At 37.4% G+C, this 24,154-nt stretch overlaps 5 protein-coding genes, 2 long non-coding RNA genes and 4 other non-coding genes across 14 annotated transcripts; 7 read left to right on the top strand and 4 right to left on the bottom strand.

Annotated features, from left to right (window-relative positions):
• Nucleotides 1-1,403: 1,403 nt before the first annotated feature.
• Nucleotides 1,404-3,379, bottom strand: LOC110842628 (60S acidic ribosomal protein P0). Its single transcript, XM_022088393.2, has 7 exons — nt 3,243-3,379; nt 3,003-3,067; nt 2,743-2,941; nt 2,285-2,540; nt 2,095-2,172; nt 1,758-2,003; nt 1,404-1,625 (listed from the first exon to the last, which is right to left on the bottom strand). Exons 2-7 carry the CDS (start codon nt 3,031-3,033, stop codon nt 1,488-1,490), a joined length of 948 nt encoding a protein of 315 aa, XP_021944085.1. The 5' UTR covers nt 3,034-3,067; nt 3,243-3,379; the 3' UTR covers nt 1,404-1,487.
• A 134-nt stretch (nt 3,380-3,513) lies between these two features.
• Nucleotides 3,514-6,561, bottom strand: LOC110842879 (Golgi resident protein GCP60). Its single transcript, XM_022088733.2, has 8 exons — nt 6,236-6,561; nt 5,995-6,136; nt 5,560-5,893; nt 5,050-5,422; nt 4,863-4,933; nt 4,513-4,755; nt 4,264-4,373; nt 3,514-4,157 (listed from the first exon to the last, which is right to left on the bottom strand). Exons 1-8 carry the CDS (start codon nt 6,372-6,374, stop codon nt 4,115-4,117), a joined length of 1,455 nt encoding a protein of 484 aa, XP_021944425.1. The 5' UTR covers nt 6,375-6,561; the 3' UTR covers nt 3,514-4,114.
• Nucleotides 6,562-6,628: 67 nt separating this feature from the next.
• On the top strand, nt 6,629-11,124 carry LOC110842878 (alpha-(1,6)-fucosyltransferase). Of its 2 annotated transcripts, none has more exons than XM_022088730.2 (13): nt 6,629-6,826; nt 6,932-7,076; nt 7,156-7,691; nt 7,769-7,935; nt 8,036-8,221; nt 8,310-8,467; nt 8,560-8,642; nt 8,749-8,902; nt 8,988-9,010; nt 9,108-9,137; nt 9,227-9,347; nt 9,429-9,665; nt 9,758-11,124. In XM_022088730.2, exons 3-13 carry the CDS (start codon nt 7,201-7,203, stop codon nt 9,854-9,856), a joined length of 1,749 nt encoding a protein of 582 aa, XP_021944422.1. In that variant the 5' UTR covers nt 6,629-6,826; nt 6,932-7,076; nt 7,156-7,200; the 3' UTR covers nt 9,857-11,124. The 2 variants fall into 2 exon arrangements, with proteins under 2 accessions (XP_021944422.1, XP_021944424.1); XM_022088732.2 differs by having other exon boundaries at nt 7,159-7,691.
• On the bottom strand, nt 10,961-11,615 carry LOC118434439. The gene is made up of 2 exons (XR_004834026.1): nt 11,522-11,615; nt 10,961-11,316 (listed from the first exon to the last, which is right to left on the bottom strand). It is a non-coding gene; the product is annotated as an uncharacterized LOC118434439 (long non-coding RNA).
• On the top strand, nt 11,313-18,532 carry LOC110842721 (heterogeneous nuclear ribonucleoprotein U-like protein 2). Its single transcript, XM_022088510.2, has 15 exons — nt 11,313-11,479; nt 11,751-11,956; nt 12,174-12,761; nt 12,876-13,118; nt 13,228-13,340; nt 13,558-13,821; nt 13,892-13,995; nt 14,112-14,262; nt 15,887-16,055; nt 16,391-16,582; nt 16,658-16,725; nt 16,947-17,016; nt 17,082-17,438; nt 17,543-17,603; nt 17,673-18,532. Exons 2-15 carry the CDS (start codon nt 11,764-11,766, stop codon nt 17,857-17,859), a joined length of 2,760 nt encoding a protein of 919 aa, XP_021944202.1. The 5' UTR covers nt 11,313-11,479; nt 11,751-11,763; the 3' UTR covers nt 17,860-18,532.
• On the top strand, nt 11,590-11,674 carry LOC118434722. Its single transcript, XR_004834203.1, has one exon. It is a non-coding gene; the product is annotated as a small nucleolar RNA snR60/Z15/Z230/Z193/J17 (small nucleolar RNA).
• On the top strand, nt 12,010-12,095 carry LOC118434724. Its single transcript, XR_004834205.1, has one exon. It is a non-coding gene; the product is annotated as a small nucleolar RNA snR60/Z15/Z230/Z193/J17 (small nucleolar RNA).
• Nucleotides 13,399-13,485, top strand: LOC118434725. Its single transcript, XR_004834206.1, has one exon. It is a non-coding gene; the product is annotated as a small nucleolar RNA snR60/Z15/Z230/Z193/J17 (small nucleolar RNA).
• On the top strand, nt 16,779-16,859 carry LOC118434723. The gene has a single exon (XR_004834204.1). It is a non-coding gene; the product is annotated as a small nucleolar RNA snR60/Z15/Z230/Z193/J17 (small nucleolar RNA).
• A 282-nt stretch (nt 18,533-18,814) lies between the features above and the next one.
• Nucleotides 18,815-19,783, bottom strand: LOC110842727. Of its 2 annotated transcripts, none has more exons than XR_002547368.2 (3): nt 19,603-19,778; nt 19,376-19,444; nt 18,815-19,260 (listed from the first exon to the last, which is right to left on the bottom strand). It is a non-coding gene; the product is annotated as an uncharacterized LOC110842727 (long non-coding RNA). The 2 variants fall into 2 exon arrangements; XR_002547369.2 differs by having other exon boundaries at nt 18,824-19,260; nt 19,376-19,506; nt 19,603-19,783.
• A 112-nt stretch (nt 19,784-19,895) lies between these two features.
• Nucleotides 19,896-24,151, top strand: LOC110842723 (elongation factor 1-gamma). 2 transcript variants are annotated; one of them, XM_022088516.2, is made up of 8 exons: nt 19,896-20,050; nt 20,147-20,177; nt 20,276-20,394; nt 20,558-20,767; nt 20,881-21,159; nt 23,182-23,224; nt 23,341-23,688; nt 23,772-24,151. In XM_022088516.2, exons 1-8 carry the CDS (start codon nt 20,036-20,038, stop codon nt 24,050-24,052), a joined length of 1,326 nt encoding a protein of 441 aa, XP_021944208.1. In that variant the 5' UTR covers nt 19,896-20,035; the 3' UTR covers nt 24,053-24,151. The 2 variants fall into 2 exon arrangements, with proteins under 2 accessions (XP_021944208.1, XP_021944209.1); XM_022088517.2 differs by having other exon boundaries at nt 19,897-20,050; nt 23,194-23,224.
• Nucleotides 24,152-24,154: the final 3 nt, after the last annotated feature.

Raw genomic sequence — 24,154 nt, forward strand, 5'->3', positions numbered from 1 at the left:
CGGCTAAACCGATTGACTTGAAATTTTTACCATATGCATATTGGACAAAGTTAGGAAACGAGTTCGAAGATGGGCGAAATCGGTCCAGTGGTTGACCGGTGGGGGTCATTGGAGTGGGTAGGGTATTATGCACCAAAATTTCAAAATTGTTCTAGAGAGTTGAAATTTGGTACAGAGGTTGCTAATGGCTCCTACGAGATAAAAATGACTTCAAGTTGGAAAATTTTTTATCTTGAGTGACCCTAGGGGGTGACCCATACCCATTTTTAAAAATCATCATATCCAACTGAAATTTGGTGGAGAGGTTGCTTATGGGTTTTAATGACAGAATATGATATGATATTGGTAAAATTTTTATCAGGAGAGACCCTATGGGGTGATCCATACCGATTTTTAGAAACTGCTTTAAAAAGATGAAATCCGGCACAATGATACTTAATGGCTTCTAATTAAAGAATATGAAGTTAAAAGTGAGCAAAGTGCAACCAGAGTGACCCTATGGGGTGACCCATACTGATTTTTCCAACTCGTTATATCGAGCTGAAATTTGATATGGAAACCACTGCTGGGTAGCACATGCATACAACTTAGAACTTCAGGATGTTAAAGAAGCCCACTGGTCATGGTGGTCAAGGCACATGATTTGTAACTAATTAAAAAATTTGGTACCAAATGGTAGAAACTATATCTAACAAACTTTTAACCATCCACAACACAGAAGTTGGTGATATTATGTCGGTCAATTCGGAAAAAAAATTAGAAGCGGGCTCTGATTTATTGAGTCAGGGACTATGTCCCTGACTCGGGCTATATGGAGTCTGCACTGTAGGTTTTTTACAAATAAATTGTCCAGGGTTGTGTTGAGAGAGAAACATGAGATTAGTTTACATCTTCAACATGCGAATCAAAAGAAATGGATGACATGTCGAGGATTACAATCTCTCATTACCAAATACAGACGCATAATCCAAAATCATCCCCAAACCACACTTGCCTCATTAATTCACATTCCTTTAAAGGTTTAAATTTATTGTCTGCATCTCACCTGAACATTACGATGATGCAAAAGTGGTTGCAATTGACGTTGAAAGAAATTTTGAATAGTACTTTACTTATATTTAACAAGACATGATTCAACTACGTAAATCCAATCGGATATCTTCGCGATATTATTTTGAGGCTTATTTGACGACAAAATTAATCATCTCTGAGAAACTACAATAATACAAATACTGCCGAGTATTAAATTATGGGGAAAAGACTAGTCAGTCAGCATGCTAAAAACAAGGTAGCATACCTTTCTACGAGTTTGGAAATGCAAAATGCAGGAATATGACATGAACACATGCTCGATGATGATGTACATATGAATGCAAATAAGTAGCAGCTACACCACACGGTGATCAATTCTCAGGCAAGTAATTTATTATCCAAAAATGATGGTATAAAGGACACAAATTTCTTGTTTATAAATCAGCCAAGTTGATTTAGTCGAAGAGGCCAATGCACATGTCATCGTCCTCTTCTTCTTCAGGCTCTTCCACTTTGGCAGCAGCAGCCTTGGCCGGAGATCCACCGGCAGCTGGTGCAGCGGCGACAGCAACTGCAGCAAACTTGCTAGGATCCTGCAATTAAGAAAACAATTAAGAAATCTAATAAATGTCACATTTTTGGCAATCATAGTAAAATACGGTGATAACATCAAACATGATATCATGAAAACAGTGGGGAAGTGAGTTAGTGGGTATATTTCTAACCTTGATGAATTCCTTCACAGTTTCAGCCTCCTTAAAAGTGATGTCGGTCACAGCAGCAACGGCCAACAAGTTCTTAAATCCGTTGATAACAGAGTGTGGAACAGATGCAACAGTTGGATAGCCGATCTGAAGAGAAACAGCCGCAACGTTCCTGACTCCAGCCATAAAACTTGCTCGCAAATCTTCGGGCTTGATATCCAAAATCTTTGGCTCAAAGATGCTACCAGAGTCATACACCATTTGAACCTATTATAAATCCAAAATAAACCGGAATTAATTTACATTTTTGAATTATAATCCCTTTCATCTTAATTATACATCGTATTTTAAGATGTACCTGGAGACCGTAAGAAAACGGAGAGATGTTCAACATATTCAACAAGGTTGCTTCGGATGGTCCGACCTTGTCTCCTTCCTAAGTTAGCAAAAAGATACAAATATCATGATCGTATCGAACATCAGAACATGGTGGCGGCGGTGATATTAACAAACAATATTACTGACAATCATATTGCCAGGTGTCATACCTTCAAAATATGCACGTCATTCACGATTTCAATGCTACCCTTTGCAATCTTGGTAGGAATCGACAAAGCTTGGAAGAAGGAAGTTTTCTCGGGTCCCAAGCCGGTGTTTTGAGCAGGAATGATGACATCTCCTGGAGCAATAGCCCCAGCCCTGGCAGGGGCTCGAACCTTGTTTTCCAACAGAGCTTCTCGCACATCTCCCAAGTCACCAGAGGTGAACACGAATCCAACGTTTCCGCGGATATGGGCCAACAACCTGAAGAAAAATTAATACGTCATTACTCTCAAATACTCATCCACAGAGTTTTTATTTTGCCAATAGGGCATTTCAACAAAACATCAGATAGAACAATATGTATTTATGCATCCTTAATTTCAGAACTCTGGCCAAATTTATCATCACATGAATTCATCTCAATCCTCTTGAATTTAAATTTGAAAATCAAGCTGACACTCACTTTTCCAAGGCTGGGTTGTTCTCAATGTGTCCTCTGATGGCTTTTCGCATCATCGTGTTCTTTCCCATGAGGACAACAGCCGTACCTCTGAGCTTGATGCGGATCTGCTGCATCTGCTTTGACCCCACGTTGTCAGCCCCCACGATGAAACATTTGGGGTATTCATCCATATACTGGACCAACTTGGTGAAGTAGTTCGCTAAAAAAGTAAATAGTTAACGCGAACCTTCTAGAAAATATTATGATTATGAAATACTTACCCTTCCATGTCGCCTTGTCCTCCCGACCCATCTTTAGAGTGGAGTTGGGATTGCTCGTTTAAGGACTAGAAAGGAAACAGGTAATTTAATGAAAATTAAAATATTCAAATGAATAAGGTCTACAAAAAATCGAAAATTCAGAACAAAGTTTGAGTTTTATAAAGTTTTTGCAACATACGACTTGAGCAGGACATTCGGGGATAACAATTTTAACAACAAATTTCAAAATTGGAGACTTACCAAGAGCAGAAAATTAATAGAAATGTAAAGGAGTGGACGGTCACACTTTCCGCAATCACCTTTCCAACATTACTGATTTCCTTGGCCGGTTGTAAAGTGAACATGCTTGTTGAACGTTGTAGTAAATCCTCACAGAGGGACCAAGTGTTGCTCTCGCTCAAATGCAGCTCTATCTTCATAGTCTCATCGTACCTCACAATTTCATGAAAATTTACATACGTAGTACGTACTATAAAATAGAAAATTATAGAAAATTTATACGATTCTATCCTTGTTTTTTAGGTACTTGTTATATTTATTCGCTTAAAACCAGTAGTGGGTAATGGTATGTACAATAGGGTGAAATAAAATGTACACAAAAAATAAAAGAAAGTCAGTTGTTACAAATTGTAACTATTAATAAGTGACCTCTAATCTCAGACTACAAAACAAGAGTTGACCGTCGATAGAATTACTCACAGCATATGCGACAGTCTCAAGTTCGGGTTGAAATTGTCGAACAGAGTATTTTACTTTCAGGAAGGCGTCCAACATATGTCAATTTAGCGGTTTTATTCGACAAAATAGTGTTCGTCAAATTAATGAGACTTATATAAATTACCTTAATTAAGCTAGTAGTAGTTGACTGAAACATAAAGAACTTTGGTTTGGGCTTAAAGTAATTGAAATTATCATCATCTGGTTGTAGATTCCTTTTTATGCATGAAATTGTAAGTTTGCGAAATTCGATCACGTCTATATCAGAATAGGACAATTTGTTTGACGGGTACGAGCTTATTTATACGTATATGTACAAATAAATATTATTCCTACACTTAAAATAGTTTGAAGTTCTTATAATTAAAAATCGAGTTAACCAACCAAGGGATAGTTTATTTTGTATAGTACACTCGATAGTACAAAGTCTTTGATCGCCTAAAAGAATAAGAAAGACAAGGTTAGGTTATGTCCTCATATTCTAGAATTCTTATTTTCTCTTTTAGCGAAATAAAACGATTTGGGAAAATTTGATAATCCTTACCAGAAAGAATAACTGTTATCGAATTTGAGGAGATAGACACCCTTCCCAGGAAATAAGTGGCTTCCAACATAAACTTCTTGGTGTGCATCGCGACGAAACACGGGAATAATCTACCAAATAAATATTTCACTTAATTTTCAAAAATGTATACATTAGGCATACATATACCTAACATAACATAGGCGAGTTTGTCAGTAAAGTACCAGTAAAAACAATAATCACATCACATCACAATAAAGGAAAACTCACCACGTCAGTATTTGGTTTTGAACCCTTTGGAAGTAACTCTCGTCCTTTTTCTAAATCATCTTGTAAAGCCTGAAAAGCTTCATCGTCCTCGTCTTCGTCCTCTGACGTCGTATCAGACACATGAACGGAAACAGACTCCTCCGTGTTGGTCCACTCAAAGAAAAGTCCAAATCCAACGTCATAATTATCAGTGGCAAACTCCCAAAACAAACAAGACCCTTCAGGGTGTGTAGGAACACGAACCTGAAACAAGGTGTACATGAAAAAGTCAGCTAATTGAAAATATTTGGAAGAATTAAAAAAATAAATGCGTAATACATACAAACAGAATAGAAATAACGACAACTTACAGTGACAGATTCTCCTTGCCCAATTCGAATTATGGCTTCTCCACCTTCAGCAGTTACAGACTCTTTGAAATCTTTGGTATGAAAATGAGGAAATCAATTATTTATAAATAATTTAGTTATGTTTAATTATGTGGTGGGAGAATGCGATCAGAGATCAGTTGGTTTGGTTTAATATTTAATAGTTAACCTTTGATATCCTTTCTGGTCCACATTGAAGCTGCAGCTAAGGATGAGCCAGTATGATTCCCGTCTTCTTCTTCGGCATCAGTTTCGTTACCATCTTCTTTCTCACTGTCCGACGCAGATTTTCGTCCATTCATCTCCGTTTCATTGTTGTCAGTCATTTGTACTGCTTTCAACCCTTCGGACAGCAATTGTGCTTCAGTATCCACTTGTGTATTTATTCTAGGATTATTATTCTGTGAATGATCGCCTCCAGATTGATCAATTTCTTTTTCATCGGCTTCCGCCTTTTGCGCCGCATACGATTGTTGTTGGTACAATTGTCGCATGTACTGTTCATAATGTTGTTCTTGGAGTTGACGAATTAAAACTCCTTGCTGTATTTATTGTAAAGGAAGAAATCATGTCATTATATTTTTTGGGGTATTTAGGTTTGAGGGAGGGGGTCAAGGGGGATGTGCACACCTATGAAACGAAATACATATACTATAAATAAGTATGTAACTTGACTTGCCTGGTCAGGATTTCCTGGGTATTGCTGTTCAGCATATGACATAAACTGTTGAAACGTTTGTTGATTTAAAGCATCTTGAATTCTTCTCTTTTGCTCCTCCATTTTATGTCGATTTTCCTCTGCTTGTCTCTCCAGTTCACGGGCTATTAAATATTCTTCATCCATGTGTGATTTCGCCTCCTCCACTTCTTTACGAACTCTGCTCTTTTCCTCCAAATCGCGTTTGTTTGCTTCAACAAAGGGTTTGAACAATGGACTCTGATTATGCACTAATGTTATAAATTCGAACATGCAATCCGATTTGCTCTTTTCTCCTAGTCCTTGCCAAGCCAATCTAGGAACAGGTTTAAGTGAGGGGTAAAATTACTTATTTAATAGATACCAAGTCTGACAAGTGACTGTTCTTCAATTAACTATGCAACTTATATTATTCACCTTCTATCCTTCCCAATAACGTCCAAAACTCCAACTGGCGGAGCTGTTTCAGAATTAAATTTTCCATGTGAAATCTGACAATTTAGGGCTGACAACTTCAAACGCTCTTCATAGGAGAAGTGCACTGCCTTCCCTTGCTTATCTACAATGTACAATATATTAACAATCTTAATTTTTACACCATAGGCAGTGCAGTATGTCCAGTCCACGCAACTTCAGCATTACTAAATTTATATCATACCTCGATAAAAATGTAACCCCAAATTGTAGAGATCCTTCAATGTGAACCCCCAATCTGATAAAAATGGAGTTGAATCGACCTCCACAGATTTCCTGCTGCTGGAATTTTGAAAAGTTGACGATTCTATTTTTGCCGACATGACTACAGATAAATAATTCTGTCGTGGTGGTCGAGAATTCTTCTAAACTCCTCAGCTCACAAACTGAGTGGTGTGGTGTTGAATTACAATTTGTAATTTACAAATTTGAAATTGGTCAATAAATTCGGTTTAAGAAGAACTAAAAATGTGTGAAATTTAAAAGTTTTTGTTGACACTGCTGACTGTCAGTGAATAAAATGTGAATACATTCTTGGTGAACTGCGAACTGAACTGAATTCCGCGGAACCTGCCACTTTTTGCGGTGTTGGCAAAAACTGAACTGGAAACTCAACTCCCAAAAAAGCAACACAATTGAAAAAGGGGAATAAGTTGCAAAATATGAAACAATATTAATTTTCAACTGTTCCTTCCTCTTTCCGAACAAAAAGTCATGTTCGCTTTAGACTGGGTGTGGATAACAAGCATCGTAATAATATAATGTGAATTCGGAGGTGAGTTTTTGTTTTGACTTTAGTTATAAAATTTGATTAAATTAATCAGCTGTGTCAAATGAATTTACGTATAAAAAATGTGATGTGCTTTTTCATTGTTTTTAGAGATTCATTGTCCTCATATTTTTTATCGACAAGTTAAATAATTTGAAACCGCTGCACTTATTTGAAGGCTGCAATGGCACTTGTGCTTATCGACTGTATATGTGTAGCATTAGATCTGCCTTAATAGCAGAGTGAAGCATTACAAGTAAGTGACGCTATATTTCTCGAAATTCAAAATCGTAAAAAATAAATAATTCTATATTCATATACTTTTCGTTCATTAGTAGCAGAGGATATCCTCAATTATTCTTATTTCAATAATCACTGCAATGGGGACACGAACTGGAGGAACTAGTGTGATTGATACGGTTTGCGGACGACCCACCATGAAGTCACTTTTCGTCAAAGGGTTCGTTCTAATTATCGCACTGTGGTTCCTGATCGTGGGGTTGATGTCAGTGCTACCTGTAAATCAATCGGCAAACGGTCACGCCACTAATGAGCTAAGTTCGCCAGGTGAAGCGACAGAAATTCTGGAAAGAATTGATGCTGCCCTTCAAGAAATTCAAATGTTGAAGAAGAACAACGCAGAGATGAAGCGCATAATTGAGAGCAATAATCCTTCAGTAGAGTTGAACAGCTTAGTAGGACGAGATCCACACGACGATCTAGTTCAAGCTCATCCTGAAGATCCAAGTGCTACATATGAAGACACGAGGCGACAAATAGAATTAAATTTAAAGGAATTGTGGTACAATATCCGCTCCAAGTCAGAACATTTAGAAGAAATCGATTTTGAACAAGTAACAGATATTTATAGGTGGGTTACCTCATTTACATAAACTCCATAAAGTATTATTCGAATCCAATTAGTAAACCCTCATGAATACGTTACAGAGTTTTACGAGGAAACCTTCAGAAGCTACGAATTTGGGACGGATTCGAATCTTATCGTGAACGAGAAACAAAGGAATTAGCTAAAATAGTTCAAAGTCGAATCCGCTCATTACAAAATCCAAAGAATTGTGAAACTGCCAAAAAACTTGTCTGTAGCTTAAACAAAGGTCTGTTATAAATTTCTAGTTTGATTTCATTGAAGGGATTGATGCAATGACGAGACGACGCCGTTAGATTGACGCTTCATGCATATATTGTTTGTTTTAGGTTGTGGATTTGGGTGCCAGGTTCATCATGTATGTTATTGCCTCGTAGTTGCGTATGCGACAAGCAGAACGCTTATATTGGAATCGCGAGGGTGGCGTTACAACCGGGCAGGGTGGGAGAAAGTGTTCCTGCCACTTAGCGATACATGTACAAGTAACGCTGGGGAGTCTAGGGGGGATTGGAATGGTATAACATGACATTATTTAGATTGAGGAGAGTATTTTCGACATTCTTATCAGTCAGGTTGAATTAAATAATTTGATTTTTAATTCAGGTATGCATTCCGATATTCAAGTGCTACAACTTCCGATTGTGGATTTCTTAAAGCCAAGACCTCCGTTTCTACCCGTTTCGATTCCGTCCGATATTTCAGAACGTTTGGAAAAGGTACATGGAGAAGCACATGTATGGTGGGTTGGTCAATTTATGAAGGTGAGCAAACCTTGCTCAGCAAAGTTTTAGACACATAATGATTCGAGGGGGATTGATGTATGTATCTACGAGACATTCTTTCTCATTTACAGTACATTCTACGTCCTCAACCTCACCTCCAGACCATGCTGGACGAAGCTAAAGAAAAGTCTGGAATTGTAAATCCCGTTGTGGGGTATGACCAGCTTTTAATGATCGTGGTTTTAAATTATTCGATTCTGTATTCTGGATGCAATATGATTAATAATTATGAAATGCAACTTTTGTCTCATTCCATTAAGGTTACATATTAGACGAACTGACAAAATTGGGACTGAGGCATCGTATCATTCTCTCAAGGAATATATGAGTCACGCCGAGGAATATTTCGCAATAAAAGAAAAAGCAGGTGCTGTTGTAAAACGAAGAGTTTTCATTGCTTCAGACGACCCATCAGTAATTTTTCAAGTTCTTATCATCAGATTACCAATTTGAATCAAGTTTTAAAAGTTAATCAATATTCTGTATTTAAAACTTGCAGGTTATTTCAGAGGCGAAACGAGCGTAAGTGACAAATACAAATGAAGATTTGTTTTTTTTATATAAAATGAAATATAAAATGCGAATGTTGGAATATATGTTCATTTGACTCAATTAATAGGTACCCTGAACCTGAGTGGGAAATCCTTGGGTAAATAAATAATAATTTGTAATCACTTGGACTAAATAGGAGGATTGTGATTTACGTTCTCATGCATATAATTTTTTTTCTTTTTGCAGCGATACTGGTGTAGCACAATCGGCAGCTCTGTCCCAGAGATACAATGGACTAAACGGTATAGTCCGAGACGTTGTTCTTCTGTCCGAGTGTGATTTCCTAGTTTGCACATTTTCATCCCAGGTCTATAATTGAAATAGTGAACAAACATTGTATTTATTTATTCAATCTGTGGTACGATCATTGTTTTTATTTCTCATCAAGGTTTGTCGTTTAGCTTACGAGCTCTTACAAACTAAGCACGTTGATAGTTCTGAACGATTCGTATCGTTGGATGACATTTACTATTACGGAGGCGGAATTGGATTAGATCAAGAAGCCATAATTTCCCATAAACCGAAAAATGGGAATGAACTGGAATTACAAGCTGGAGACAAAATAGGCGTTGCCGGTAATCATTGGAACGGAATGTCTAAAGGTACAAATCATCGTACAAACAAGGTAAAAGAAACGATAAAACTAAACCTACTACCCACTACAAATATTTTATTTTTTATTTTACAATTTCTTTATTTTCTTTGTTTTCTTTGCAGGTTGGACTCTACCCATCGTACAAGGCCAGAAACGTATACACGAAGATAAATTTTCCTGAGAAGAAATGGTGGACAAATTCAGGGGAAGTCAGACGCTAAATAGTAATTTTACACCGAGTGGCGAGTTATTATATATATTCATTATTACCTTATAGCAATATTGCTATAAGGTGATATCATCTTAGCCCTATAAATTAATTGTTCATTTAAATTACTCGGCAATATACAAATATATCCCGTTACTAGTTTGTTATTAGGTTATTACGTTATAGGCTACTATTTTATATATGGAACGCAACAATATATTTTTACGTTTTTCTTAGATAAAACTAAGTGCCATTTGTTATGCAGGTAACTACAGTTTAGTTAGTTAGTTTAGCCAGAATCGCAAAACTGCCTCGTACGTCGTTTTATTCTACCAGCAAAATGAGTTTCGTAATTTTTCAGATTTAACATTTTGATTCGCTTTATACGAAGAAGACTGTTGAACTACCCTTTCGCACTCACATTCCTTGACAAAGTACTTTTACACCTCTTCAAGATATCGCTTCGTTGATATAATATGATATGTTACGCAATTCGTATAGTAGTTCTGATGATGTGACTTTGGAAGATACACTTCCTGTTTGTATATGTATTCCTATGATGATTACGATGTGCTAGCTCAGTTCAAAATTGCTTTTTATAAAGTTACTATGTGCAATTACAATTCATGCCTTTACGAGAAGATGGCAAAGAGAGGAGTTTTAGTCATAGGACCAAAGAATATTATATTATTATTATTGTATGATTTAAGATTAATTATGCTATTACTATTACTACTAATGAGTGGGGTAGTTTGGATTTAGACGACATTACGCAGAGATTTTGACTACATACATTGAGTTTTAGGTCGACTGTGAGTGAAAATTACTTTTGAGTATTTATGAAGAGTTGTTACCAAATTGAATTGATGACGTAGGGAAGATTCGTAAATTACGTAACGCCCCTCCAAGCAGTACTTTCAGGCAGCCCAACTTTGCGTCACGTAATTTCCGAATTTATTCCATACTATTGTGTGAGAGAAACAGAAACGAATGTATTACTATGCAGATAAAAGCAAGTTGTGAATGACGTGTTTTTGTATAAAATTGCTGTCAAGTTTTAATTAGCCATTAGTACCAGTAACTGATACTTTACCATATTATTTATATTCCTTTACTGTATTTGTAGTAGTTATGTACGTACGTACTAATTTCTATACATATTTGAAGTTTTTATTCCCAAGTCAAAGCTGAGGCTGTGAGTATAATAAATAAGTCAAACATAGTTCATATTATGTGCAAAAAAATAATGGAATAATAATAAAACCTAATCAAGTACGTAAATGTATTCGAGCACATTTAGCATAATATTGCATTTAGTCTTGGTCTTGGTTTTGATGGTGGAAATTTGCTCCGAGCGCCACCCTTTGATTGTGCGGTGAGTTAGCCGGCTATTGAACCGCATAACGCCTGCTCGGTGGTGGCTGAGTCGTCAGTAAGCAGTGTAACAGCCAGTCAGCCAATGCTCCTCCATCACTAAATATTTTAACATTTTACGTTTTATCTCTCCATTAATTAATTATATTAGTTTATGGACTTTTAATAATTTTTATCAATTTGACGGGCAAAAAGAAATACTCGTGTAAAGCAAAAAGACAGTATTATTCAGACAAGAATAAGAAGCACGACTAAATTCCAGGTAAATACTAAATGTGTCAGTCTGTAATTTTACATATCTTACGTTCATGTATAGTGTAATTGCGTTGCTAGTTATCAGAAGCACGCTATTCAAACTTGTGCATGAGATTTAAATTAAAATGATGTGTGCATAGTTCATCTGAATTTTGTTAATGAAGAATTAATTAAATGTCTTCGCCCCTATCTGATTTAGACTAAATATCTCTCTCCATTATGAATGGACTGCTTGGAGTGGGACATAACTACTAATGATTTAAATATTATATTTGCAGCACACAGGAAAAGATGAACCTCACCGTGGATGATGTGCATAAGATGAAGGTGGTGGAGCTCAAAGCGGAGCTCCAACTGAGAGGATTAGATCCCAAAGGCGTCAAAGCTGTCCTGGTTGACCGGCTCATTTCTGCTCTGGGAGGAACGCCACTGGGAAATCTGGGCAACGGAAATTCGGCTTCCAAAGACGATGATGATCTAGAAGGTATGATTTACATCTTGTTGTCACACTTTATTATAATTAATACCAAATCTGTTTCTCATTAAATGATGTGTGCATAGTTCATCTGAATTTTGTTTGTGAAGATTGAATTAAATGTCTTCGCCCCTATCTGATTATCTATTTCCGGAGCATTACAGATTATAAGATATCCTTGAAAGCTATACCAAAGATTAATGTGTATTGTTATGTAAATTTATAGATGCTGAGGAAATGAGTTCTCCGAGAGCTAGTCCAGTTAAGGCTTCCAGTCCAGTTAAACTTCTCACCGAGACGCCAACTCCAGCTCCTCTTGCTCCAACTTCAACCTCTTCAATTCCGGCTGCTGAAGTAAAACCTTGCGTTGTAAATATGGCACCAGTACCCAACTTGTCGCCAGTGAAAGCTCCCACTGTTGTTACTACCACATCACCGACAAAACCTGCTGTTGTGTCACCTGTAAAAGTTTCAACGGCAGAAACTCCAACCCCCGTTGTCGCGACGGCTCCAGTAGTGGGAACACCAGAATCGTCAAGTTCATCGCCAAGTGTTAGTGTAGTAACACCAGTGATAGTAACTAAAGTTGAATCACCAGCCAAGGCAACACCGGTTGCTTCTACAACTGAGGACAAAACCTCTGATAAAATGGATACTGAAACAAGCGAAACTGGGTCTGCAAAGCGAAAACTTGATGATACTGAGCAGAAACAGGGAGCAACGAAAAAAGTAAAAACGGAACATGTACATACCCCAAAAATTGTACCCGAAGACGAACCAGCCTTTGATGAAGACGCTGTGCTCCTAGATTGGTGTAAGTGTTTGCATTTTTTTGGTCCGATTCGAAGCATCTTAATTACTTGTATATCAAGAAACTTGTTCATGTGCTGAAAATATATAATAAACGATTATTGCTATCTTGTTACAGATAAGTCCGATCTTAACTTGAAAATCTCAAAAGATAACTTTTTGGAAGCGGAGCCAATCGTGTCTGATGAATTTCCATTTGCATATGGTGGAGCTAAAGGAACTTACGGATTTTCGTCTGGAAAGGTCTTTTACGAAGTCAAGTTTGTAAAGGCAATTGACGTTCGAGCAGATTTTGGCGATCTCGAATTCAAACATATTCTCCGTGCAGGCTGGTCAGATTTATTAACAGATCTTCAACTAGGTAACTTTATTTATATTTTGTTCACTGGTTTGTGCTTTGCACTTTATATCTGCTATTATCAACTAACCTTACCTATTGCCTAACTTCTGATTGTTCGTCTTATATTTAGGCCAAGAAAAATTCTCGTATGGATACGAATCCAAGGGAAAAATTTATAAGGGAGGTGAAGTTGCCGATTTTGGTGAAAATCTAGCGGAAGGAGATGTTCTTGGCGTTTACATTGTAAGTTTCATTCACATTTTGACGATTACCTTGTTTCTATTATTCTTATTACTGTAAGTTAAGTTATATGATGAGTGCATAGTTCATCCGATATTAATGACGATTAACAAAAAATGTCTTCGCCCCTATCTGACACACAATTTATATTTGTTAATCCCTCCCTTGTGTGCTACTGATATTTCTTTTGTTGCTAAATTGAAGTATATTTCTTTTTAAGGATATTGGTACTGAATTTGTGGAAATGAAATTCACCAAGAATGGAACCATTATTGGGGACGTTGTACAAATTCCGAAAGCTGAAATTGAAGGAAAAGTTTGGTTTCCTCACATTTTGGTGAGAAATGTCAAGTTTTCGGTTAACTTTGGTGCCTCAGAAGCAGCCTTCCCACCCTTGGATGGATACACATTCGTTGGAAAAGTTGAGCCATCAGCGTCCAGAGTAAGAGGACCCAAGAGACCAGAGAAGAAAGATGAATGCGAAGTTAGAATTTCAATATAATAATACAATAATAAATACAATATGATATTAATATGACCATGCATTATTTCAGCTCATCATGCTTGTTGGATTAGCTTGCAGTGGGAAAACCACGTGGGCCAAGGAGTACGTCAAAAACAATGCCGAAAAAAACTACATTATTCTAGGAACATCCACGTGAGTTTCATTAATCCATAATTAAAATTTCATAGAAAGAACTTCTCAGGATATATCGACCAAATATCCCGTCAAACCCCTTGTGACTTTTTTTAAATTTGTATAAAAATTTACAGAGTTGTTGAGCGATCTGTTAAAGACCCGTCTGTTATAACTGCACCCAAAGGACCAAAGGCATACGAAGGGTTTATGAATCGAGCCGGAAAATTCGTTGAAAAACTTGTTGATCTGGCTCCGTCTCGTCGTAGGAATTACATTCTAGACCAGGTAAGCTTCTGTTTTTTGAGTATTATTTTGTCAAAGGACTTTGATGCTGACAGGTGAGACGGGATAAAAGTTATATAAATGCAAAATTATATTTCTTATAAATGTATGCTGCCATTGCAGCTATTTAAAAGATTCACAACTAATTCAATTTAGTTCGTCAATTTTCTGTTTTCACTTACAAATATTATGGATGTATAGAATCATCATCAGAAACATTACGTAATTCTGGCAGCAGTAAAAAAACTTGCGTTATGAATGATTCGAAAGAATTATAATGCTAAAGGAGTGATAACTTATCTTGCAAAGCGTTTTGTGTTCTTCAAGTAAACACCTGGCAAACAGACTCAAGCTGATGGGCAGCAATTGAGGAACGGAAATACTTGCATTTTGCTATGCATTTTGCTATCACCATCCACGGCGGCGGTCAGCCTACTACCAATTTCATCGAAGTGAATATAAAATGATGATGGGGAATAATGAAGGGCAACAATATGTTAGCTCCACTACTAAGGAAGTGGCCCTTATGGAATAAGTGGCCCTGGAGAAAAAAATTGTAAAAGAGTGTATTGATAGATTGGTGACACCCCACGGAAGTGATATTCCTGTAAAATTCAACAATTAATGTCCGTTGGCTGCGGACCACCGTGGCGACAATTGACAACGAAACAGTGTTAACATACAATATGTAGACTGATCTGGGATAACCATAGACAATTGAAAATAACTTTATCGTGTTTATGCAACATGGTTGACTATTGTAATTTTTCATCGTATAAAAGTTAATCCAATATATAAGCGACACATGTTCTGGTACTAAAATGTGTTGTTTCGCACTTCGTCGCACAGTAGAAAACAATGTATTTCGGGGTAAATTTTACAATACATTTTAAACGCAGCAGTACAAAAATTATTGGGGATTTAGTTGAGTTTGAACTCGTACAGTGCTCGTTGATAAAAACTTTGACTATGATCATCAATGAAAAGTTGCTCTTGAATTACTGCATAAAATTGCAAACGAAAAGAAGCAAAAGCACAGAACAGTGAAAGTGAATATATTAATAATATTAATAATAATAAACAATAATTCAAGTTATGAAAGCAAGTGGCAATGCAATGCTAACTAATGAAAATTATTGAACTGGAAATGAGAGTTGTAAAAACATTAAGACAAAATGGTTGTGGAGAAGGGCCGACCTGGCGTTAAATGACACTATAATATTTGATATTGTTAGAAAATCTAGTTTGTATGTAGACTTTGTATTATTCTCGATTTGCAATGTGACACAACAGTGTCACTGGTGTGATATGATTAATAATTAATTGGATTGGATGCAGAAATTAAGATGTAATGGAATTGGAATTTATCTATCATACAAGTTTAGAGTGATGGAGAAAGAAGAATATTTACTTTATTGTAGTCATCAAAGTCATTCAGCTATCCTTTGTTGAAAGGACCAAAAATGTAGCTGTTAAGATGTGAAATGGGCAAAATAATTTGATAATTGTGCTTTCTATGCAGTGGAATATTATTCATACTCATCCATCTATGGGAATATATGTTTAGCTGAAATGGGCGATAACGGGCAAACGAGCTAACACAAGGAAATTTTCGTTGATTATCTAGAGCAATGTACTGCCCAGTGTGCAGCGCCGAAAGTGCGGAGGGTTTGATGGGTACAGGCGAAAAGCAGTAGTAATCTTACCCAAAGACGAAGAATACCAGAAACGTATCAAAACTAAAGAACAGGAACAAGGGAAAAGTGTTCCAAAATCAACAATCATGGATATGAAATGTAAGATTTTGCTGAAATTGGTGGAAATTCATCACAACATGCATTAGTTTGGTTGTTAGTAAACAACCTTTACTCATACACTTCAGTTGCTGATTATACATTCATAAGAAACGTATTTCAATCAAGGGCTGTTAATTTATTTTCTTTCTTTTTCGTTAAACAAATTTGACTAAAGAAATATAATGAACACTCAGCGCAATGAGTCTATTTTTGTTTTGATTATACGCGGTCAAATTATAATTGTAATTCGGTTTTCTTTTGTTCAACTCGTTTGATTTTATTTCCAAATCGTTGATGATGGTATGTATTTTAAAAATGCTTTCTCAATATCACAGCAAGTTTCCAACTCCCTGAAGTTGGTGAGCTGTTTTCTGAAGTGGAATTCCCTGAAGTTGTAAAAGCTGAAGCCGAAAAACTTGTAACCATTTACAATAAAGAGGGCATAGATGCTGGTTATGGTCGATCCGGATCCGGTAAGGGAAATCAGCGTGGTGGATATTTTGGACGTGGTCGTGGATTTATGCAAAGTACGTAGCTATTCGTAATTTTAGAATGTGTCGTGATGTATGACTTCATAAATAATAATCATAATACAATTTTAGGAGGTCGTGGGGGAGGTGGCTTTATGCGTGGTGGACCTCCTCGTGGTGGACGCGGTGGAGGAATGATGGTAATTGTATTTTCTTGTCAAACTTTGCAAGAGTAGTATGTTTAACATTATTTGTTGTTAAATGATGAGTGCATAGTTCATCGGATTCTGATGATGAATAATTCAAATGTCTTCGCCCCTATCTGATTATTTTTTTCTCTTTTTCGAAAATTAGCCTAGGATAATGGTTTTTGAAATTTGGGAATATACCCTCACCAGATTTTTATCTGTTTTATATAAAGATGCGTGGGCCTCCTAGGCCACCAATGCGCGGTGGACCCCCGATGCGTGGACCACCTTTCCGAGGTCGAGGTATGACGCTAAATAAAACATGTTCATTATAAGTTAAAGTTATAATATGTGGTATTATATTTAAGGCATGGGACCTCCCCCAATGAGAGGACCTCCTTCTGGTATGAATGGAAATGCCAGATTTGGTGGCCCTGCTCGAGGAGGTGGACCACGTGGAGGCCCTCCACGAGGTGGGCCTGCAATTGCACGAGGTGGTGGTGGCGGCGGAGGAGGAGGATCGTGGCAACGAGCTTCTGGACCGCATATGGGGAACGGGCAACGAGCACCACCAAGATCACTTCAAGGTCGTGGAGGTGGATCTGCTGCGCCTCGCTGGAGTTCTCCAAAGTCCATGAACTCAAACAATTCTCGACCTCAACCTCCGGTTTGGCAACAACAAGCCCCACCCCAACAGCAACAGTCTGTATGGAACACTGGAAATGGTAGCACAATATGCATCCCTACTATTGCTTATCTTGATAAAACAAAGTTAAAATTTACAAGGGAAAGTGATTATAAGTCATTAAAACTATCCATTTTTCAATAGGATTTAACAGCTTTGGAGGACAGCAACAGCAGCAACAACAACAGCAATATATTGATCCATGGTATAACAAGTCATATTTATATTGAAGACATTTTAATTTTGTAAAAACTAACATATTTCTTCTGGACAGGGTTCAACATCAACAAGTTCCAGACCAAGGTTTTGGTAGATCATGGGACAGCATGGGAAATAATATGAACATGCAACAACAACAGCAGCACAACACTAATGCCATGAATCGTGGAGGCGGCGGAGGTGGAACTTGGCAAGGGTACGGGGGACAGCAATTTGGAGGATTTGGTGGAGGTCGACGTTAGTAGTTGAATACCTAAACCAGGCGAAGTATAAATGGACATGTAACTTAGTTCAAAAACAACCATGCTATAGATAAGATTTGATTCAAGTTAGTAGACCAAATACTTTCCTACTCTTTGTTTTGTTTAATTAGATAGGTGTATGATACATAATATACGTTGTGAAGGCCATTATTGATTAATAATAATCGTCCTTCTCTTCTCGACACGACACAAAATAATACTGATTCTCATTTTACTTTATGCACTACTATCTCATATGAAATATTACTAACTTTGATTTCAGAAACAATAGGTGAGATTGTATTACTATAATATGCTGGTAGATAGATCACGTTATTATGAAATTGCAAGTACGTCAAAAATTGCTCTACCAAAAGCAAATGTTTATTACAAATTAGTTTACACAACTTATGATAAACTTTAGTAACCTTTTAATCTACATAATAATTATTCTTGATTTTAATTTTTGTTGATGAATATTTATTTAGAGACCATCTCTAAAATTTATTTAAGTTTTTATTTGTGTATAATGTGTGCAAGTGTTGCTATTACCTGTTATGTTTATACCAATACACAATAATTTAGTAGTTTCATCTAGATTTAGGAATTAATTATTGTACCTTGCAATCATTTTTTTGTAATAAACAAGTTACTTCAAAGTTGAACCAAATAAGTACACAGCAGTAGAAGTATTGCCAAAATGAAATTATTTCTGCTTGTCCTCATATCCTCTGGCGATGAGCGTATACCACGACCACGATGATATTTTGCAAATGAAGCATGGGTTATCGTTATCCGCCAAGCAAATTACCGCATCGTCAAGAGAAGACGTTCTATCGTCACATCACATGATTATGTACATGGAAAAGTACCCCCCACGCGTTCTCTATCTCCTCATTAAACAATGTATGCATGATGTTTATGCATCACCAAGATTTATGATCTTTGTAATGAGTTTAGGGTATCATGGATGACATTTTTAAGTTTTATTGTTCCAAGCTTTCGACAGAAGCTGCTATCTTCTTCAGGGAGTGATGATATGTGTATCAAGAAATATTGTCCAAACTAGTTTATGTTACTACACTACAGTACACGAATACAATACAATTTTCTCAAACATTTTAGCTTCTAAACTAAGTACTCGACAGTAAATTATTATTAAATGCATCGTTTAATTTAGTAGTTCTTTTGATGTTGTTCAATTAGTCTCTGTGTCTCCACTAATTTATCTGCCAGACGATCTCTCTTCCTTTTGAGCCATTGTATTCTCAACTCTTTGGTTTTGTACCCTGCAAAGAATCCTAAGGCGAAAGTAATGCCGACGACTATGGTAAATGTCCAGCTTGCACGAGTCATATTAATGTCAAAAATTGTGAATGTCTTCTTCTTTCCTTTCCTTTCCTGTAAGTACGAATGAGTAAAGAAGTAATTCTTCATTATATCTAGCAAAATTATGAGACGTACTTTACGTCACGTAATAAATATGAAGATAGATGATTAATGATAATTTAATTACCAGTTGAAAAAAAGTCAGTTCACTCGGCTAACATGATAACAATGAGAAGCTCTCATTCATCCGTTCAGGCTTCATTGTACAAAAAAAAATCCATTTCCAAAATTAAAATTATGAATGTCTTTTCCGAAGAACTACAAATTTAGTAAGAGAATCTCTTAAAGAGATGAAACATTTTCATATGAAATTATGAAATTTGCTCATCAGAATTTTATCAAGCATAAACTTACTTATTATTAAATCTGATAGACTTAATGGGGAATGCTGTTTATCGAAAATTCAGAGGGTGTTTATTTCACTAACTGTCTCAAAAATTCTGAATCAATCTCACAAAACAAATTGTAACTTTTCGAAGAATCAACTTTTTGAGAAAATTGATCCCGCTTTGGGATAAATTTCGAGGATGGCCGTACCCTCTGCCCTCGGAGTGTGACATCGTGTGCTTGCGCAAGTCTGCCTCTGGATGGAGCTGAGCTGCAGCCGCGTGCATTGCAATGGCGAGAATGAGATTTCGTGGTTGTTGGAGAGCCATTGAATTGGATCCGCTGCCAAAAGCTCGCTCTTTCACTCTGGGAGACCTCGCCGTCCGGTTGTTCCGAAGCACTCTGTCGCCAACATCAAACCCTCGTCGACAAACTCGACACCAATTCAATTTCCGCAGCCATGGACAAATCTGGGGTAAGTTCCTCGTCACGTGCCGCATTGTGGTGGCGATTGGTGAAGGTTAAGGTCTAGTAGCGCACCTTTAAATTATCCATCTGCTTATCTTACTAGGTTCTTTACACGTATGGTGGAAACTTCAGAGGTAAGTTAAAGAATTCCAGGGCTTTGTAGTGCACAAAATAAGCATATCTAAAAAAAACTTCCCAGGATAAATTAATGGCATATTTATTTATGTTGTAGCTCTGAAGGTACTCATCGCCAGCGGCTATTCTGGCGTCAAGGTTGATGTTGACTCAAAGTTCGTATTTGGAGAGACCAACAAGTCTGATGACTTCCGAAAAAAGTTCCCCGTTGGGAAGGTAAGTAACTGCCAGGTTTTGATTTGTGGTGAAAATTTTCGTTACGTTAAGTAAGCCTAAAATCTACACATAACGCTCATTGACGTGACATTAGTGAAAGTGAAGGAGTTTGTGTCGTCATTCATATTGCATGTATTCATATTGTTAATTTTCCAACGTTTAGGTGCCAGCCTATGAAACTAAGGATGGAAAGACACGTATTAGTGAGAGTGACGCCATCGCGTATTTTGTTGCGGATGATGCGCTGAGGGGCAAAGGAGACGCGGACAGGGCACAAGTTTTGCAATGGATTTTGTTTTCACAGACCGAACTGCTTCCAGCTATTTGTGGATGGTTGTTCCCCTCTCTGTCTATTATGCCTTTCAATAAGGATGTGAGTTAATCAATTATAGGAAATTCAATTAGTGCATATCTTTAATTGCGTATTTTCACTTGGATTCACTTAAATTTTGATGGCTAATGTATGTTTGTGTAATAATATTATAGCAAGTTGCAAAGGCCAAGTATGAAACGGAACGGTGCCTCACTTCCTTGAATGAGTACCTATCCACGAGGACGTACTTGGTTGGCGAATCTGTAACTTTGGCTGATATTTCTGCATTTACGACACTTGTGGATTTGTACAAGAATTTGTTAGATGGTGAAACCAAGACTCCTTTCGTCAATGTCAATCGGTGGTTTGACACGATCCTGAATCAGACCAAGGTCCAAGAAGCTTTGAAGAAATATAGCTATCAATTTTCATACTGCACAACCCCTGTCAAGGTAATTATACTCTATAATACTTTAGATAAATTTATGAGTTGGATGCTGCTTGAAGTCCTTTATTTAAACGTTTCTATTTACTCCACAATGAGAATATTCATAAATTTAATATTTACTTCCACACCAACAATTAATTTGTTCAAACAAGTACATTTGACAAAAATATAATAGAAACAGTTCACTTAATGTCTGGAGCTCGCAAATACTTCTTCACTGGATTCCAGTTGATGGCAGAAATATCCAGGGTTTCCGGTGGGGTAAACTCCAGTTGTTGAGATGACCAGAATCCCACAAGCGCCTTCAAGTTTGCCAAGTGATGCTGCTCCCATTCCGAGAAATGCTCATACTTGGTGAAATCGATGAGGATGGGGTTCTCATCAATCGTTCCTCCTAGCATTTGACAAAGGATGACTCCCAATTGCCCCACCCCTTCCATCTTTGCTGTCTCTTTCATGTTGAAGTCATCATCACCTGAACCCTGGAAGATCGGGATTCCCTTCGCGTTAGGACCATGACGCGGATGAATGTATGATTTAGGCATTGGTCCTCTTGAGTTCTCCTGTTTTACAGTCCCCACATAAATCCTCCCAACTGTGCCAAACTTCCAATAGATCCATTGATCTCCGCCCCTCCACTTAAGATCTGCTTTTTTCAGCAACGGAGATTCCACCATGGTCCCATATTTCGAAGGGTCCCCTAGTCCAATCTGGAATCCCCAACTTCCTAAAATTGCGTTGACCACGCTCCAGTCCACTTTGTCTATGTAGAGCTTATCTCCGACTATGTTTAACTGGTCCGCTGCATTAGCATTAATTGTCGCCATAATGGAAAGGATAATGTTGACCGTCTGTTTGAATATATTTGAATACTCCGAGTCTTGGGAAATCCAGGGATGTTTTGTCACCAATTTCCAGTTTGGATTCAATTCTTGATTCTCATCATCATCATGGTCATTTATTGCTACGTCTTCAGCCCTTGCAACACGTTTTTTTATTCTTTCGTTATTCTCATACTTGACGAAAGCAGGCCAATTGTTTGGTGAGTTCCGCATCGATTGGAGACAGCCATCCAAAGTATGAATGAATTTGGGGGAATGGGGTTGGGTTGATAAGAGAATGTAGGTGGGTGTAGGGTTATCCGCATCTTTGAGTAGAAAATGTGTCGTGCGGCATTCGTCGTGTTCGTCGCACTTTCCATCACGTTTTTTATTTTTCCAACAGTTACCAAATTGGCACATTCCAGCCCCATCATTTACTCCCCATACAATTCTCCCATTTGCAAATTTGACATCCACAACTTCTGTCTTTTCTACTTCAGATTTTCTGGCATTCGGATTATTGTTCCTGAATTTCTTAGTTCTTTCCGCCAACTTCCTCCCTTCCTTTGTAACCTGCAAAGTTGTCCCAGAATGAAGGAGGATTTGCATCGCAGCAGAAGTTTTCATGTCTCGGTCTTCTCCATCCCAGTTGAGGTATTCTTTTACGTGTTTGAAGATGTACTCTGGCATGGTTGATTTTGTGGGAGGAACCCAAATCTTTACTTGTTCAGGAGGGGGGAGATTGACACTATTTGTTTTCCATGGGAAGCGGGTGGTGGGGGTGTTGGCCTCTTGCGAATTGACTGGCGAGCATTCTGTGGATCATTTTTAGTTTAATAAATAAATACTGCACATTACTCATGGGTTAATGTTAAACCTTACCTTGAATTTCGGTGAGTTCTCCTTCAGTTTCCAAAAAAATCCTAATTGAACTGCCTGGTGGTGGGTGGTGTATTGTCAAACGCACTTTTTTCTGTGGTGGTTCACTACTGGATAACTTTGAGAACATTTTACAACAATTATTTGAATTATAAACAGTAAAAATAATTTGTGTTTATAAAAAATATTCAAATTTTTGATGGAGCCTGAGAAAATTTGGAGTTGAGTGTTTACACTCTGGTACATGTGTATGCAAAAGTTCAATGAACCTAAAAAAATTTTCAACAAACAGAATTTTATTAAGTACATATTTTTTTTCATTGCATGTCCCTGTCAAGTTTGACCCTAGCAAGCTCAAGGAAGTGACTGGTAAGAACAATAAGCTAGAAGCAAATATATACAATATATAGTCAATTTGTGTATGATATGAGTTGTGGTATGCATGAGTGATGTAAGTAAATTAATAATAATTTTCACCTCAACAGGTGGTTCTCAACAACCCGCCGCCAAGAAGGACGACAAAAAAGATAAGAAGAAGGAGGAAAAGCCCAAAGCGGCCCCGAAGAAGGAGGAACCTGAACCAGAAGAAGAGATGGACGCAGCAGAGGCTGCTTTGGCTGAGGAACCAAAGTCCAAGGATCCCTTGGACGCTCTTCCTAAAGGAACCTTCAATATGGACGACTTTAAGCGATTCTACTCCAACAACGATGTTGATAAGTCCGTCCCTTACTTTTGGGAAAAGTTTGATCCAGAGAATTACTCCATTTGGATTGGAGAGTATAATTTCAACACCGAGCTCACCAAGGTATTCATGAGCTGCAATCTTATCTCAGGTATTCATAATATAATAATATATTGTCAATCTTGCTTATAATTGTTACTGAACTAATTGGTTTTAACTCAAATACTTTTATAGGCATGTATCAACGTTTGGACAAGATGCGTAAGAACGCGTTTGCATCCGCTTGCCTGTTTGGTGAAGACAACAACAGCACCATATCTGGCCTTTGGGTCTGGCGTGGTCAGGACTTGGCTTTCACTCTTAGCCCAGACTGGCAAGTTGATTATGAAGTTTACACCTGGAAAAAGTTGGACCCCAACTCTCCAGAAACGAAGAAAATGGTCCAAGACTACTTTTCGTGGGAGGGTACTGACAAGGAAGGCAGAAAATTTAATCAAGGAAAAATTTTTAAGTAGACATGAATGACACTTTCTTTGATTTTATGATATGTTTTCGTTTGTTGTATTTAAACTCGCAAAAGGAAAAATAAATCCTGCCATGGAGTGAAATTATTATAT

Source organism: Folsomia candida, unplaced genomic scaffold (genome assembly GCF_002217175.1).
Source record: "Folsomia candida strain VU population unplaced genomic scaffold, ASM221717v1 Fcan01_Sc002, whole genome shotgun sequence".
NCBI lineage: Eukaryota > Metazoa > Arthropoda > Collembola > Entomobryomorpha > Isotomidae > Folsomia > Folsomia candida.

Coding starts and splice junctions, on each gene's coding strand:
- LOC110842628 (XM_022088393.2), bottom strand. CDS start 3,033: ATGGGTCGGGAGGACAAGGCGACATGGAAGG. Junction 2,541..2,742: donor AACAACCCAGCCTTGGAAAA/GTGAGTGTCAGC, acceptor ATTTTTCTTCAG/GTTGTTGGCCCATATCCGCG. Junction 2,004..2,094: donor CGTTTTCTTACGGTCTCCAG/GTACATCTTAAA, acceptor GATTTATAATAG/GTTCAAATGGTGTATGACTC.
- LOC110842879 (XM_022088733.2), bottom strand. CDS start 6,374: ATGTCGGCAAAAATAGAATCGTCAACTTTTCAAAATTCCAGCAGCAGG. Junction 6,137..6,235: donor GGGGTTACATTTTTATCGAG/GTATGATATAAA, acceptor TGTACATTGTAG/ATAAGCAAGGGAAGGCAGTG. Junction 4,158..4,263: donor GATAACAGTTATTCTTTCTG/GTAAGGATTATC, acceptor TTATTCTTTTAG/GCGATCAAAGACTTTGTACT.
- LOC110842878 (XM_022088730.2), top strand. CDS start 7,201: ATGGGGACACGAACTGGAGGAACTAGTGTGATTGATACGGTTTGCGGA. Junction 7,692..7,768: donor CAAGTAACAGATATTTATAG/GTGGGTTACCTC, acceptor AATACGTTACAG/AGTTTTACGAGGAAACCTTC. Junction 9,666..9,757: donor CAAATCATCGTACAAACAAG/GTAAAAGAAACG, acceptor TTTTCTTTGCAG/GTTGGACTCTACCCATCGTA.
- LOC110842721 (XM_022088510.2), top strand. CDS start 11,764: ATGAACCTCACCGTGGATGATGTGCATAAGATGAAGGTGGTGGAGCTC. Junction 13,341..13,557: donor ATGTTCTTGGCGTTTACATT/GTAAGTTTCATT, acceptor TTTCTTTTTAAG/GATATTGGTACTGAATTTGT. Junction 17,439..17,542: donor TGTATGGAACACTGGAAATG/GTAGCACAATAT, acceptor ATTTTTCAATAG/GATTTAACAGCTTTGGAGGA.
- LOC110842723 (XM_022088516.2), top strand. Junction 20,768..20,880: donor TTATGCCTTTCAATAAGGAT/GTGAGTTAATCA, acceptor ATAATATTATAG/CAAGTTGCAAAGGCCAAGTA. Junction 23,225..23,340: donor CAAGCTCAAGGAAGTGACTG/GTAAGAACAATA, acceptor TCACCTCAACAG/GTGGTTCTCAACAACCCGCC.